General features: G+C 39.5%; 2 protein-coding genes across 3 annotated transcripts in view; one reads left to right on the forward strand and one right to left on the reverse strand.

Moving 5' to 3' along the window:
* Nucleotides 1-2,834: 2,834 nt before the first annotated feature.
* adma (adrenomedullin a) lies at nt 2,835-4,960 on the reverse strand. Its single transcript, XM_033989958.2, has 4 exons — nt 4,844-4,960; nt 4,209-4,304; nt 4,015-4,122; nt 2,835-3,929 (listed from the first exon to the last, which is right to left on the reverse strand). Exons 2-4 carry the CDS (start codon nt 4,295-4,297, stop codon nt 3,638-3,640), a joined length of 489 nt encoding a protein of 162 aa, XP_033845849.1. The 5' UTR covers nt 4,298-4,304; nt 4,844-4,960; the 3' UTR covers nt 2,835-3,637.
* Nucleotides 4,961-7,966: 3,006 nt separating this feature from the next.
* Nucleotides 7,967-17,058, forward strand: part of sbf2 (SET binding factor 2) — a 58,037-nt gene continuing 48,945 nt past the window's right edge. For both annotated transcript variants that reach the window (XM_033989926.2, XM_033989933.2), the window contains exons 1-2: nt 7,967-8,129; nt 15,130-15,215. In XM_033989926.2, the coding sequence (XP_033845817.1) occupies nt 8,075-8,129; nt 15,130-15,215 (141 nt within the window). In that variant the 5' untranslated portion in view covers nt 7,967-8,074. The remainder of the gene's footprint in view (nt 8,130-15,129; nt 15,216-17,058) is intronic.

Here is a 17,058-nt window from a genome sequence, read left to right on the forward strand (position 1 = left end):
ACTGGTCATGATGATTACCGGTAGTTATTCTGCACACCTTTACAGTATTATTCAACATGCAACGTTATGAGAAAAGTGTTTTTGTAAATGTTTGGTCCAAACTGTGCAGTTTACATGTGCCTGACTACATCCACCAGGAGGTTGAGTTATTGCACAGTGTTTCATATCTGTGGGACATTCAGACGTGGGCCACATTTGACTGTTCTGGTCCCTTTTTAAGATATTTTTTCCCAATGAAATGTTTCTTTTCCTGAAAACCAAGAATATTGTAACACATTATTGGCTCTAATAATCAGGCCTGATCAGTAAATGAACGTGTATCTCATGAGAAAGACGACTCTGCATCACACTCTGCATCACACTCTGCATCACACTCTGCATCACACTCTGCATCACACTCTGCATCACACTCTGCATCACACTCTGCATCACACTCTGCATCACACTCTGCATCACACTCTGCATCGCACTGCTCCTGCCTATTTCACAAACAACACAAGTGATGAGCTGAACTGCACATTCTTCCATCAGTGGTTCCTAAACACAAGACAAAGTCATCAACACAGAGTTTCATTACATAACACATGAGTATATTTGGTTGAATATTTTGGAGAACTCCAGAAACAGACTGTTGTTGCTCAGTGGGGACATTGCAATCAGGATGTGAGCCAAGCAGAACAGGTATATAATCAATATAATCATAATTTCTCTCCTAATTTAAAGCTGCAGTCTGTGACTTTTGCAATGGAGAGTACACCACCTGTTTATTTTGCTTAGAATATCCCACATTTTGGCATTAAACTTACTCTTACTGTTAGCCGATCTGATTTGACATGTAACTTGGCATGTCACCTGCTTGTCTCCATGGGGAAAAGGAAGTTCTGTGCGATATAGTGGCACATTCAATACAAAACACTCACATTTTCACATTTGTGTCTGTGTTAGGACTCACTATAGCCGAGGCTCTTGAATAATCCACCGTATGTTTGAGGCGTTCAGTTTGTTTTGGATGAACCATTTGGCCAGACAGTCCCACTCCTGTACACTGGTACCGGAAATGGACACTTGTGGTTCTGTGTGCTGGTACTCACTCTTCTCCAGCTCACGGAACACTTCCTGGTACAGAAAAAATACACCATTCATTCATCTTACTGGACCTGAAACTGTACAATGAACTAAAAACAGACCTTTATATCTGAGCAAAATACTCTCCTTCAATGAGGTTGTAAGTTTTCAGAAGGATGTCTCTAATTTCCCTGGCTCCCACTGGGTTGTACTTGGAGTTTAATTTATCAAATGGATGAAAGGTTTCTCTCCCCTGTTTAAAAAGAGCAGATCTTCACACAGGTTTAAGCAAATCCCATAGTGAACAATACAGGACAACATTCTTACCGTACTCTTTACAACTGTTTAAACACTTTTGTGTGTACAACTTATGTATCATCATTTCACCTGTGCCCTGTACTTAGCTTAGTAATACATTTATATTAACAATAGTATTCTGCTTGTATATTCAAATCTGTATATTTATGCCTAATTTGAGAAAGGTCTTATGCTATTTTTGCTACTTTAATTATTTTGTACTTGTAATTTATAACAATACATTTTTTGCCCTTTATTATATTGTTATTATATTATAATGCGTGAGCTACTTTACTTATATTGGATAAATAAAGTTTGTCTAAGTCTAAGTTCAAGTCTAAGTTTAACCAAATCTCAAAATGTGCTCAAATATGAAAAATGGCACCTTATACTTACAGAATGCACATTAAGAGTCTGCTGTCAGGTCACAGGGGTCTTTACGAAGGCTAGAGTCGTTTTTCCTAACTAAACTGACTATGCCACTATTTGTTTAATTTATGTAAAAAAAAATGAACCAAAATGAAATCTTAGAGTGACCCCAAGTGGACGTTTGAGTTAACTACAGCACTTTGCTCTGTTGTTCTGGCTCTGTACTGTAGGACTGTAGGCCTTCTGTAGGGGTGTGTGTGTGGGTGTGTGTGTGGGTGTGTGTGTGTGTGTGGGGGGGGGGGTAGGTCTACTGTAGGCCTATAATAACTCACTGTGATTATGACTCTAATAACACCAGGATGTTGACCTTAACGGCCCCACTTGATGAGCCACTAGATGGCGTGTTTGCATTGTACTTGCAGATGCCCATTTGAGATGCAGATGTTATTTATTGACTATTGTTCATGGAGGCTAAGGTTAATGTATACTATTGTTCCAGTAAGATCATTTATAAATACTTTTTGACTTGTTTTTTCCTAGGAAAACTCTGTTGTCAATGTGTAGGCTAATTTGTAAATTTCACTGCAATTATTTCTTGTAGCCTGTGAGTGACACATATTCACAAACACACAGTTTCTCTGAGAGGAGCGTGTGATAAGTGTGAGGACAGTGCTCTTATTAGTTGTATTCAGTGTCAGAGGGCTGCTTATATGGGTGCTCTGTTACTGTATCTAAGATGCTCTTGTTGCCTGGTATTTCAGCCTTAACCCCCCGCCTTGGTCTCCACACATCTCCAGCATTGAATACAGATGGGGCTAAGCCTCAGCCTCCATGGCTCTAAGGCCACTCTGTGGTGTGAGAGCTGAGCCAACAAATATGAGCTGAACCAAGCAGGAATGCGCCTGGCATTCTGTCTGGCCTTTTTTAGGACGGGAGGGGGTCGTCATAACTGGGGGAATGTACTAAGAATGTAGTGAGATTGTCTCTAATGAGACTCAGTAATCACTTAACAAAAACCAGGTGCTCCGTCTCCTCTGTCCCTCCAGACAATAGGCCAAGGTTTGATTTGCCACAAGAAATCAAAACCACAATTTATGTTAATTTTATGTATAAAAAAGTTTATTAAAAGACATCGTGTATCGACATTTAACAAAATAAAATAAACAAATATATAATATATCAAATATAACAATATCCTATAACCACAGTTTGCAACATAATGGCAAATAGCTACAATGCCCATATATATTTCTTCCTGTACAAAAATAAATCTGCATAAGTACTTTATTGTAACCTCTATATAATATTAAATAAAAGACATATATACACACAATTGCAGTAAAAAACAAATATAGATTGCACTTGTATCTGTACAAAAACAATAAGTTTCAAGTATATTTCAGTCCATCAAGGACTAGGACATATCTCACAGAATCTAAGGGACTTCCCTTATACAGTGTCCAGAACTGATACATATAAACTGGGAGCTGTGGAGAGCTTCTCCCTCTTTGGCTTCATGATGGAGATATTCAGACCAACAGAAAAGTGCAGACAAGTACAATCAGATAACAATCCTCTGAGGATACACTTTTCAGTTTGTGAGGAGCAAATGTGTGAGTTCCCACTTTTACCATGTGTCCACTTGGCCAGTCTGTAGCACAAGCAGAGAGCAGCACCATGACTTCACTCAGTGCTATCCAGTGTCTATGAGCCAGCTGCAGCCTGTGCATGTTCCACATCGTTGAGCTGCAGCCGGTCGAGCTCCGACTCTCCATCCTCTGGAACAATGTACTGGACAAAACTTGGCACGAGTCAGAGGCATCTGAAAAATCTTTGAGCGTAGCAGAGGACACCGCGTCTCCTCCACTCCCTCTTCTCTGTTCAAACTCCTCTTTCAAAGTGCAGTTCATGTCCGTCTGAGGAGTGCCTCCAGCTTGTGGAGCTGAGAGTCTCTTTGGCTCCACATGGGCCTGAGCCTGCCCTGGTCCAGCCTGAGACTGAGCCTGTGTTCTGGGACAGACCGCCGTCTGCGCCCGTACCCCTGGGGGCTGATCTTGTCCACGGGGGCGCTGCCGATCTTCAGCTTGTTGTTGAGCTGGTGCAGGCGATGTGCCAGGTCATGCACTGTGCAGGTGCCAAGGGAGCAGCCCTGTCTCCGCTGTTGGTTGGACCTCTTGGTGCGGACATTAGTGTGGGAGCTGTATAAGACCAAAAACACATGATTAAGTTACAATTCAAAGTTTTAAAAAATTATTCAAATATCACAGTTGTAACTGTTTTTACCTGGAGTGTATCAGTGAATCCCTGAAGTCTTCGGGTCTGACCAGTTTCTGTTCTGTAGACAAAGTGTGAAGATCCCGTCTGAGCCGGCTCCCCAGCCATGTGTTTAGCCTGACACAAGAACAAGTCCATTAGTCTCACAAGGTACATGTCACAGAGTCTAATTAAAAAGGTAATAATTAATATGAGTAACTAACCTCTTTTTGAGCTCAGGGTCGAGCTCCACACAGTGTGCTACTGTGGCCAGCAGGCAGCCAAATAGAAAGGAGTGCAGGATGAATTTCATTTTTACTCTGTGGATATCAGAAAGACAAACATTAGTCACTTATTCATTCCATAAATTAATATTTAACTTTTCACTGTCTATCTATACTAAGTGAAATAAATCTTTTCTGTACAGAGCCACATCAAGAGTCCAAAAAGCCAAGTTATTTTCACTTATCATTCATTTATTTAAAAAGTTAAGCTAAGGTCAAGTTTTGCTGGGTTAAGTAAACCTACAACCATGCTTTGGGCCCCTGGCCAGTGCCGCGAAGGACACTCAGGAGTCCAAAATAAGCTTGGCTCTAAAGTCAAACACAGCTAAATCTGATTAAACTGACTCACCTATGCAAATGAATGGCCCAAAATAGCACATTTTTTGTAACAAATATATAGGATCTACTTGATGTCTGACTCTGCAGGGCAACTCTCTGTAGACACATGTTAAAAGCTGAACTGCTTATATAACCATAGATAACCTGTCTATACACTTGTGCTCTGACCTAAAAAAAAGGATAAGAAAACCAGACATAAGTAAATCACAGCACACCATTGTTTTAAAAGCACATACCTGTTAGCTAGTCTCCACGAGATGCAAAAGCTCTTTTAAGTTTCAGGTCCAATGGAGTATTCCACAGGTTGAATTGACTTCTGTAAGGCAGCTGTGTCACTTCTCTAATAGCTCGTACACAGCAGACAGGCAGCATTTATAGTAGAGGTGGGAGGGGCTCATTGACTGACAAAACAGCCTCTCATCCTTTACTCCCACCCCACGCAGCGCTGCTCTGTCATATATCATAATAGGCACTCCAAACTAACAAAAAATAGTCCGAAGTTTTGTAGTTTTGACATTTCCCAAATTGTATGCTTATCCAAATTAAAAAGGTAATAATACAAATATATATTTCTGTCAGACTTTGATAAAAGACCCAAGGAAAAAGTCAACTTGTGACCATCTGCATGGGTGTGGTGTTCTTGGACTAGAACTCATCTTTATTTGGGGGAAAATTACCTAAAAGTTACTTCAATACATAATTTAAAATAAATGTATTCAGATAAACTTCAGCAACAAATTGTTATCTACAAAGTATTTTTGTACCTTTTTTTTTTATTGCTACTAGATTTTTTTTTCTTTTTTCAGTAACATACTTTTTACATGTACTTGTTCTCATGCATTTCTTCTAGTACTACTACTACTACTACTACTACTACTACTACTCATGAACTATTGACTGAAATAACATTCTTTCTTCTTGAATGTCTTCAATGCCTAAGTCTTTTATCGAGAATATATTCCCTGTTTCTCAAAAAAACAAAAAAAAGCACAAAAAAAAAACATAAGCAAATTAATTACTTATCCAGGAACTTTCCACTTCAATCTTACAGGTTTCATTTCTTGTATACAATCAGAACATAAAACGATTTCAACATTCATCATTTCATCTAAGAGCCCGGAGACACAGTTGTACTTTACCAGCGGTTCGACTAATTGCTTGTAATACAGTTTGAGGAATGTTTGCACTCAGGGCGAAAGTACATTATAAGAGAGATGAATGTTTTTAAAAGACACGAGCCTTGGGTAACTCAATAGCTGCAGCAGGTATGCACAGCTGTAACACAATACACACAATGAATTTGTTTGTATGAAGCAAATATTTAACTCCAGAGCAACAGCATGATTTATTATTTGGACAAGTGCAAAGTGGAATTTTACAGCTTTCTAAAATTAAGTTAGGGCCCAATATGATCTTTAACAACAATCTCAATCAAGTATGAATAATATTGGCCCAGACATTTTTGACGTAACTGTGTCTTATTGTTGTTGTAAAGTCTACGTAAATGGAATGCACTAAAAATAATCAGGTAATAGTGAAGATTCTTCAGATTGAAGTAATCTTTAAAAATTATAGTTTGTGTTTTTGTCCAGATATGTTAGACTGCTGTTATTATTGTGTATCATAATGTTTTACCCACACTCATAAATGTCTGCTGCTACTTGATGGACAGTGCTTGATCTAAAAGAAATGAAGTGACTCTTTGTATCAGCATTTAAACACACTGAGAATCTTTTTCATCAATAGTCTATTGGATATTAATGGGTTCAATAGTTGGGTGTATCACTGAATGAAATTGTGTAAAACCCAGTTGGCTTTGAACCTTGTTAAAACCCAATGAGGAAATTTCCAGTATATTTCAAAAAGTAGTAAAGAGAATCTTCTTTCACTTTCGATGACCATAAAAATTGGTGCATTTGTTTGTTTCAACATACTCCACATGTTCAACACATGAATCCACTCCACCCACTTTTTCGTGCAATGCTACATTGTCCCCTACAAAGAAATATCTGGTTTATTTTTATCATGAGGCCCCTTCCGACAAAACATGGTGTCATAATTTAAACCCAGAAAATACATAAATGCCGACCACATGTTGTAAAGTTCCAAACATTTTGTAAGCACTTTGTAATGATAATTGCCATCGGCATGAGATGAAATCCCCTTAGTGGAGTTTACAACAGGAGATTGTGCAAGACTGACAAAAACTGTTTTTTGGCTCCATAAATAGCATTTTCCCTTGTCCCCTGTAAAGCAGATGTTACAAAATGAATAATTAAATTTAACACCTTTGATTGTTTGAGAAAACAGGTGTGTGACAGTGTGTACCGGGACAAGCTGAGAGCCAGATCTTCACACACAACACATGCTCCAGAAGTGACTCAGTGTAATCGCAGAATGAGCACTGATGACTGTCACATTTGTCTACAAATGTTTGTTGTTTTCTCATCAGACATCTCTAATCAAGACCTTTGTAGCAGCCTACATTCAAATAGGCTGTCATATTCTCTGAAACAAAAAACATGTTTTCTACAAAGAGTTTGTCACGAATCCTTCAGGGGTCACATGCAATAGCATTGATGGAATATTAAATTAATTTTGCTGCTTGTTGAAATTGTGTTTGAAATTAAATATAGTTGATTCTTGTAATTGTCATAGCGGGTTTCGGCTTTTTGGCTTTACAACTAAACTAAATGAGTAGGCTTCTTTGACTAAACCAAGACCCCTGGTTTACAGGCTACTAAAACAACATCGAAACAGTATCAGCATTTCTCCACCTGGACTAGACCAGGACTAACCAGGTCATAAAACTACCTCTAATCCCAGAACTAAACCAGGACGGCAAAGCTCATGCACCTGCACCATCACATGAAGCTGCTATAACCATCAGTGTTACCCACACCAGTTTGAGAAACACTGGCCCTGCACTTATGCTCGTATCTTGCAAAACAGAGACGGGTTTTCTGTGAGTAGTTTGGACATTACCACAGAGTTTCATCATATATTTGAGCAACTATGGGCAAATTAATCTCCTCACATTTATTACTAGACCATACCACACAATTAAAAGTTACCTGTTATGTACACAATGAAAACATTTTAGCTACGCAACGAAATTCTGATTAGTCTTGCTCGTGTTGTAGTTTTGGAGGTCAGTAAAGGTTCCACATTATTTACATAGGCCTGTCTTATAATCATGATATAGTTTACCTCAAACTATTCCTCCTTCATCTTTTCACTTTTCACAACAAGGCTTTTTGTCTAATTCTAGGTCAGTTCGTATGAAATTCCCGCTGCCCTCATGTCTGAGAGCCCAGTAGTGTTTTATTTGTGAAGTGGGGCCCCACGCCCATGTGCCCCGCTCCTGCGCGCATGCGCACTCACTCTGCTTCTGTCAAACATGGCTGTGCTTTGGAAGAAGGAAAAATGCTGAATTGTGTTGGTATATTCCGGGAAAATCAGCAGGCATGGCGAGATTGGCTGACTATTTCATTGTGGTTGGATACGACCATGAAAAAGCCGGTAAGTTTGAGTTTGTGTCATTGTGTGTGGTTTGTGCGTCAGGCCGTCACTCTGGATGTTGATGCTAGATGCGATTAGCCTAGCGCTAGCTAACAGGCGACAGGGAAAACTCTTTATTTTGTCACTAACGCCAAACAAATACGACAATAATGACGCATGCACGTCTTCAGAAACAGAATACGTCGTTTGGAAAGCAGAAAGCAAAGCATCTTATTTAGATATAAAACTTGGAAGACACAAACTTCTAAGAGATTCCCAAATCGGTCATATCCTGTCCCTGTTGCTCGTGATTATGACTTGCCTGTTTCTGTCCCTTTTGGATTAACTCTTCTAATATGTTCACTACACTACAGAAGTGTCATGTGAAATGCTCGTACAGCTGGAGACGCTTTGATCCATCTTTACGCATCACTTTGGTAATCTCTTTTTTGTTCTTGTGATCTGTGCTGCTGCTCGCCCCTCCCGTCTCCAGTTTTTGCTCTCTATTTTTACCCACTCTTGCCACACTTGTCAAAATTTTGATGTGCAGTGTTTGTTTTTGCCGGAAGAGCGCTCTGCTTTTTCATAATGGGCGTAGCAACACTCGGCTGGAGCAGAGGCGCATTTATCCTGGAGCCCACAGCAGAGGGACAGGAAGCTCCCGCTGCACACACTGGAATGCTCTGTTTTGGACAAACCTCAGTTTTCCTTTTTCAGGCGGCAGGGAGGACACTTTTCACCGCACTTTGTGAGGTGCATTTGTGGGAGGGATGTTGTGAATGAGAAAAGAATCATGAGCTTGTGTCCAGTATTATAGGCTATTGTAGCCGAGAAGAAGCAAAACTATTTTGTATTCAATGCTAAACATATTAGTTTAGTATCATTTTAATGTTATGGGCACAGGCCTTGTAACTGTTGCTTCTTTGTACCAATACTAGGCTGTGGCATCCTTCAAGAAAGCGGCTAGTGTAGCTGAATTCCCTATAGATAACTTTAGACAAAAGGTAAACAGTGTCTTGAATCGCTTTTGAGTGCACCAGAGCTGACTGACTTAGGAATATTCTGTGCATAAGACAAAATCCTCCAGGCAGTGCCAAGAACACGAGGCACTCTGAGTTTCTCTCACAAATTGATGCTTAAACAAGATGGCCAAATATCAAATATATTTGATTGTTTATTGGTGATTGTGCCACTTAAGTGGCACCCAATCAAAGGCTGACAATAGCACAGTGTCAACACATTATTCAAACAGTGAATTAAAGATGACATGTATCCCAGACACAGCCATTTCTGCACCAGTGTTTGAGTGGGCTGTGCAGAATAATTCAAACCAGGGAGTAACGCTCTGTTTGGGTCATGCTCTTTTGGGCTGCTCTGGCTGTGGCTCTGCTGGCTTGACCCAGTTCTTTGGAGATTACTAAAATGGATTCAGTGCTAACTAAGCATACAGTCCATCTGTTGAGTCACAAAGTCATCTCTGTAACTGATATTGTAATTGCGTTACACTGACAGAGAAAACCTAACATGTGGATGTGGTCCAGTATAACTAGACCACTTCCTTGTGCAGGATTCATTTGTTCCTTATTCTGTTAGCTGGTCTAACTGCATTTTTAAATTTTTTTATGTAGTATTTATTGTTTTTCTCTTACAGTAAATACTTGAGACAAACCCACTAGACACGTGGCCTATTTCAGTAACTGTACAAAGCTAATAATTAATGCTGTGCTATTTTTGCATTTGGAGTGTATTGAAGTGATTAAAATAGCAAAAGTAGGACACTACCAGATTCCACATCATAAAACCAATCTCCCAGGTATGCTGCTGTTGTCATTCAGAGCAGTGTGGTTTGTGACAAAGACCAGCTCGGGGGGGGGGGAGTTTATCATAAAAGGGAATTTGATCTGAGGGGCAGATTCTTCCAACACGACCGAAGTGTAGAGCTCTTCCCTGAGGGGCTGTCGTGAGTTGCAGCCCCCTGAATTATTTTCACAAAAATGCTGGTATGCACTGGGACAGCTGAGATGGATGCTGTGTACTAAATCTGTGTTGTACTCTGCTTTTTCCATTTGCAGAACGGCAGTGTTTTTCTTCACTGGCTGGAAATGTTCTTCATAAATTTAATTTTTGACAGTATGTTTTTGCCCATCTGTCTGTCTCTAACTGTGAATTGGAGGAATATCACAGTTCCTAAAGTGCCCAGTTGTTACGCAGTGATGTTACGGTCCAGATTTTCTGAATGAATGACTTATGTAAGGAATATAAAATGAGGTAAACAGCTTTCATGAGTTAAACAAAAGTTTGTGAGATGTTTTTGGGTCTAAATTGATATCGATCTCATGAATAACAAACCAGTATAATCAATTGAAAAAAATATTTTGAAATCTAAATAAATTGCCCAGCCACAGTTTTTACTATTTTTTTAATATGTGCATCTATTTGTTGATTATGAATTGTCATTGTATCACAAGATCTGACTAACATCAAATAAGTTTGGGACCCCAATTGCTATAATACAACAGCTAAAAGCTCTGTACTGTTTGTTGCAGAAGAAAAAAAAAATCAGCATATTAACTCAAAATATCTTAATGATTTAATTCTGTTAGCCCTTGACCCTCCCAAAGGGTGGGGGTGGGAGTGCCTTGCCTAAGGACACAATGCCAGTGTCCACTAGAGCCACTGCAGCACCGGGTATTTCGAGCGGTCAAACTGGGCCCAGCCTTCTGCTTCCAAGATCTGATGAGCTCGGGCATTGACAAGTGGGTACTTGGATGGGAAACCATTGGGAATACCAGTTGCTCTACTGCATATTGTTGTTGTGTCCGTTAGAAAGACACTTCACCCATCTTGCCTGGTATGGAATGAAAAATGTAAGGTAAACTTCTTTGTTATGAAAGGTGATATAAATCCAATATATTATCTGCTCTCTGCATGGTTCCTGACCTGTTGCCTCTTGGTGTCATACTAGCCTATTTCAAGTGGAATGCCTGGAAGCAGGTTTTGTCCTTAAAAGACAGGATATTGGAATATTCTATTCCATTACTGTGCAGCCTTAACTTTGTTATGTTTATATTTTTCATTTCAAGTTTGTGATTTTGAGTTGCTGTTGAGTGCTGCAGAGACCACAACGGGGGAGTTCCTTCCTCTCTGTTGTATTGATGCAGAGGGAAACTCCACTGGCTACTGTGAGATTTGTTATGCCAGCAAATGCTTGTCCAAAATCCTGGAGGTGGAGGAACAGTAGTGAGGCCTTTTGTCACATTGTCAAATTGACATGTTTCTTCACAGGGGGCTCGGAGACACGGAGTGGCTCAGATCTGGTCTTGCATTTCCAAAGAAAATGTTCTCTTTGGAACAACACTGCTTCCAGATTTGTAGCTCCCTCTGTCTTTTGCCTATTTGATTTCTTTCCCTTTTGGCATGGTCCTTGTCCTGCCATGACCTACAGTGTAATGTGATTTAGACTTTCTCTTTATTTTATTTGATGCATGGTATAGCATGTGTTCTGGTGGGAGCAACCCGTTTGTCCTTGTGGGTTCCCTTTGGACACCAATGACTATCCAAAGAATTCCAGGATTTGGAGAGTAATTGAGGCTTAATTGTCTGGATGTGGAGGAACTACTGCAGACAGGCCTTGAGATTAATCTCAACATTTTTTCCCTTTTGGTCTCTTTATAAAATGATGAAAAATTTGGTGAGGCAAATCAATAACTTATCATGTGTCTGTAGCACGTTGTCTCTCACAATGCTTCAATCTTTCCAACCCAGTATCCAAAGTGCATGTCAGTGTTATTCCAGTTTTGACAGTGTGGGGGACATTGATAAAGCAGAGTTTGTGAACTGATTCCAGATCAGCCCACCTGTGTGGACGACAGGGCCAGAACCAGGGTAATCTGACGTGACTCGTGCGTAAATTGAAATCTGCTGGTGGCCTCTCTTACAGACATGCAATGCGCTGATTTAACTTTTATAGTGGTGTGATAAATCAAGAGGATGAAGGCAAAATGTTTAATAGCAAAAACATCTGCTCTAATCAAGAAAGACCAACAACCCAAAGTGTTTTCACTTATAAAAAATGTGTAAATCAAAATAATTCAGCCCTGAAACAGCCCAGGACAGAGGAGGCAGGAACTCTGCAGATGCAGAGGAGAGTGAAGAACCCAGTCCTAATATTGTTACTTTCTGGTCCCGATATTTCCTGTTCATGGCACACAGGCACTATATGGAATAAATACAATACTTTGCTCATCCTGTGTAATTTATTTTGCTTAACTTTCATGCTTATGTCTCCAAACCTCCTCTGAGGATAACTACCGGCCCCTCTCTGCTCCCTTTTGAGGGGACTGTGTACAGCACGTAAGCAAGGTTTGATTGGTAAACACAGACAAACTTAAGACACTTTTTATGAGTTTACTCCTGACTTGCTTATGAACAGTTAGCTTATTATTATACAGGATTCAAACACATCTGCATGCAATTGTAGTTTTTAGTTTGAGATTTACAGAAGAGCTGGTGGTTATAACAATTTAAATAAATTAGATTTTAGAAAGGATGGTAAAAAAAATCTAGATTTTCTTTTTTTGGCTTAGCCCTACTTGTCAGTTGTTTTGTAAAGCGATTTAGCGTCATGATTTACTGAAGAAATAAAACAAAATCAGATTCACACAACTCATCATAACTGCCACTTGTTATTGTTCCCATTTAACAATAACTGCATCCATTTAATGTGTATTATTTTATTGTCATTGGAATACACCAAAGATGCTTTTAAATTCCCATTTTACTATTGACAGATTATGTTCTTTTGAGTTGGAGATCAGCCATACTCTTAAACATACCAGCGCGTGCCGTGGACCTGAACACATTTTACTGTCCGTATAGTGTCTGCCAGAATCTAAATTAACAAATTAAACAAATAACTCGATTTGGGGATTTTGTCTCCCTTATGCTTCGACTAGCGGATGTTCAAATTAGCATGTTCCTTTTCATGGCTGGTTTCGATTAAGCCGGCCGTGGGGTTCTTTACAGTTACCAGGGGGGTCATATTTGAATGCACGGCTTGTTTTAATACAACGGTGCAACCTCATGGAATGCAAGGAATCCTGTCATTTATTTTCGTCCCAGGTCGAAAATTGGAACGGGAAGCATATGATTTCAATTAGAGGAGCAGTAAAGACACGTTACAGTAAGACCGCATGGCCCTTTGCTCCGTACGGGGTCAGGATATGCCTCACTGCCTGGCTGCACAGGTGAACAAAGGCCATCCCAAATTCTTTCAGACCAGAGACGAACACACGATACCTATCACCGCAGTGTCTCGGGAGCTTTGTCGAGATGAATTTGTCCCTGTGCCTGGTGGAGTTTTAAGGAGCTGTTGACAGCAGGCTCGAGGCTAACATAGACACATGATGTTATGGTAATGAGCTGCGGTGAAATGGAGTGTTTGTTGAAACAACCTATACCTGACCTGTGACCCATTTGTGACTCGTACGTCTCCAGGAATTTGCTCTGCGGTTGCTGAGTCAGCGTCGGTTAACTGCCAAAATACTAGTGATGAACGATATATTGGTTACAATATCTGTTATTTTTGGTGTCTGATGTCTAAGCTGCCCCAGTCTCTATGTGCCCTGTCATTGAGTTTGTCCTTAGAGATCACATTTATCTTTTTGAACATGGAAAAATCAAAATGGAGCAATTAGGCTAAAGATATGGTTTCAACAAATTATTTTATATGCAAGATACATTGTTTTAGTTAATTTACTATAACCTTGATATGACTTTAAACATTTTTAATTAATAAGTTTGTATTGCAGTCCTTGCAAAATATCCGCACCAATTTAAGTTTCAACATTTTGCAAGACCAGTCCATATGGGGTCCAGGGGGAAAATGTTTTTTTTTCTCTTTTCACAGCTTGAGCGTGCACTGGTCAGCCTTGCAAATCTGAAATGTAGCCTGCAACGCTGTACACCTGCTATAGATCAGCCTCCAGCTGCCATGCTTTTGTCTAAATGCCATGCTATTACTTTACACTTCTAGGACAAATTGTAACAAAGACGATGACTGAGCATTGAAAGGACTGCGGGTCAGTATGGTGTTTTATAGATTATTTTTTCACGAGAGATTCTGAAAATGTATTGATTCAACTGAGCTTTGAAAGAATCAGAGCAGAAAGCAGAAAAAATGCCCCCACATGCCTCTGGGTTAACTTTGATTTTTCTGCCCTCCTCGCTACCCCCACGTTGCCTGCTTGTCACAGCTTTACTACTAAAAATGAATGACCTCTCTGCTTTGTGTTAGTGGTTCCATATCTCACTTTAAGCCACATTCCTCCAAAAACATCTTGAATCAGTCAACCTCAGCAGGACATCACCAGAGTTTTGTGTGCCGTTGTAATAACCACGACATGTTATGCTTCGTGGTCGATACGAAAATTCTGTTCCATCCACACTATTGGTTCTGAGCAGTTAGTCTATATTTAGATGTGCCTTAGAGTTTGGGTCTAATTTTAGTATAAACTCAGGCCTTTAAGTGTGAAATAGATGAATAAAATGCTATACTGAATATACTTTTTACATTTTATCAAATCATTTGTAAACTTTATATTGAAGCTGTGGTTTTAAACTATTACGATATAACATAAAATAAAATACATTTTAGCTATGGACTGTGCAATTGATCAAATTTGAATAGAGATTCTGTCATTTCTAATTGTCGATGATATACTTTGGTCTTCTTAATCCAGAGGTCCACAACTCTTTTCTTCAGCATGTGGTATGGAGCATGCAGTATGGAGTTTAAAGGAAAAAAAAACACTATTATTGTCTGTATTGTTTATATGCAGGAAATATTTATTTAATATGAACTAAAATAAAATCATGATAGATCAATATGAGGAAATGTTGATGACTGCCTGTAGTCAATCTGAACATGCATGCACTATCATTTTTAATTATCAAAAACAAAAGTATATGACATGTACTTATTTAATGTGATATCATATTTTGTGTGCATGTTCCCCCACAGGTTCAGGTGAGGGATGTGGGAAGATCATCCAGCGATACCCCAAAAAGGACTGGGAGGGCACCGCGTTCCCTCAGGGTGTTGAAATGGTGAGTCTCTTTTTGAAATGTTTGTGGTGCATGGGTGCAGTTTGTGTCATGTATTTTGTCACATTGAGATGATATATTTATTTCACCGTGACTATGACATATCCCATTATCAGCTCTTTTCTGTTCCTTTGAAATTTCTCATACGGGAAGCGGTTAAAATTGACACGTTATATGTTGATTCAGCGTTGCACACAAGTGTCCTGTCAGCTTGTCATTATTTTTTTCTTCAGTTAGACTTTGTCATGTTGAATTGTCTATAAGTCATACGTTTTAGTTTTGCATTACACTGCATAACATGAATTGCATTTCTGATACAAGAAAACATTTTGGTGTTATTGATTACATCCCAGTCTAAACCTGGTCATGATCAGTGGATGTGTGAGAATCCATGGTGATTTTTTTTACAAACTATAGTGAACATTTATGCGTAAGTCAGATGAGGACAAGCGGGTCTGTTATTGCAACACAAATCGACACTTTGTGAGGAGGTCGTCAAAAGCCTCACATTCAGCTTCCTTTGTAATGTGCACTGTTGGTGGCCATTAAGCATGTGTTCTGTGTTGTTCTACCCATAAAAGACCAAAACGGCAATAAAATACATGTTGGATCCATTGTTTTCTATTCGGCAGCGTTTTGGCAGCTCTTTGGCATTTGTGTATTAGCGCCTCTACACTCCGCCACGTACGTACGATATAGAGTGTTTTTACAAGATGTATTATAACAAATCTGCAAATAGTAAAACTGAAATTACTCCGACTAATCAAATTATTCAAAGTATTCTTCATGGATAACAGTAATTTCGGAAAAACTTGGCTCTCATTTCCGTGTACCAAACAGGTGGTACATGGGGTTCATATTGTTCAAATATTATGATATTGGGATAAACCTTATAGCAGCTCCAAGGCCTGTATAATATTGCGTGTACAAGAGCTAAACAATGTGAAGCATACTGTTTCACCTGACAGATACCAGGCAGATATAAAGCTCAAGCCACGTCAAACGCTCCCAACAATGACCTTTACCTAGGATAGTAATAAAAATAATGAAATGAGTCTTCTAAATTAAACTGCTCTTAATTTGCTGGACCTCGTGACCTCCCGTGGTTCGATCTGACCACATATTTGAACTATGAGCTAAAAATTGAAGCAGTTTGTCCTTGGCTGCTGCTTAGCGCTGAGTAATGAGGATGGGTGGCTCCGCAGCATCATGCCTAAAAAATTCTGTCATCCCAAAAATTCTGAGTTAAATATAGCCCCGAGTATTGCTGAATGCACTTTGTTTAGAGGTTCCAGATGTGTGCATTTCAACGGGACCTATTACTTCCTCACTGTAGCTGTCATCCCAATGCTTCATTATGTGTCAGGCCGAACTAAAATGAAGATGGAGGGCTATTCTCAGGGCGCCGTGAAAATGTGCCTCGTTGGAGTGGGCTAGTATGGAATTGGGATGCTTTTAATGTTAGGCAATCTCTCTGTGGGTAACGTCCCTGAGTTAAGTAATTGAATTCTTCTAAGAAATACACAGAAAAATCAGTGATATCTAAATACAGTTCATATGTTGTGGTGGAGTTTAGTCTTACACAAGGGACCCAGGGGGGTACGCAGGGACAGGAAATGTGCATGTCTGTGATGCTGTGTGACAAACTTTTCCTCCCAAAGCCAAATGACTGAAATTCCAACTTTGAAGCCCTAATGAAGACACACCATAGTGTTTAACAGACCCCACTAAGCAATTTGCATTTTGGCTCTGTCTCGGCCTGGTATGTAAACCATTATTACTTGCACATTTTCTCGACTCGATGAAAAAAAAAAAGAAAATGAGTCATTTACAAACACAAGAGGCG

This window comes from Periophthalmus magnuspinnatus, chromosome 3, assembly GCF_009829125.3.
Source record: "Periophthalmus magnuspinnatus isolate fPerMag1 chromosome 3, fPerMag1.2.pri, whole genome shotgun sequence".
NCBI classification, from domain to species: domain Eukaryota; kingdom Metazoa; phylum Chordata; class Actinopteri; order Gobiiformes; family Gobiidae; genus Periophthalmus; species Periophthalmus magnuspinnatus.

Excerpts from the sequence above, each read along its gene's own strand:
- adma (XM_033989958.2), bottom strand. The coding sequence starts at position 4,297 with ATGAAATTCATCCTGCACTCCTTTCTATTTGGCTGCCTGCTGGCCACA. Across the intron at positions 4,123-4,208 it reads GACCCTGAGCTCAAAAAGAG|GCTAAACACATGGCTGGGGA; the intron begins GTTAGTTACTCA and ends TTCTTGTGTCAG. Across the intron at positions 3,930-4,014 it reads GATTCACTGATACACTCCAG|CTCCCACACTAATGTCCGCA; the intron begins GTAAAAACAGTT and ends GGTCTTATACAG.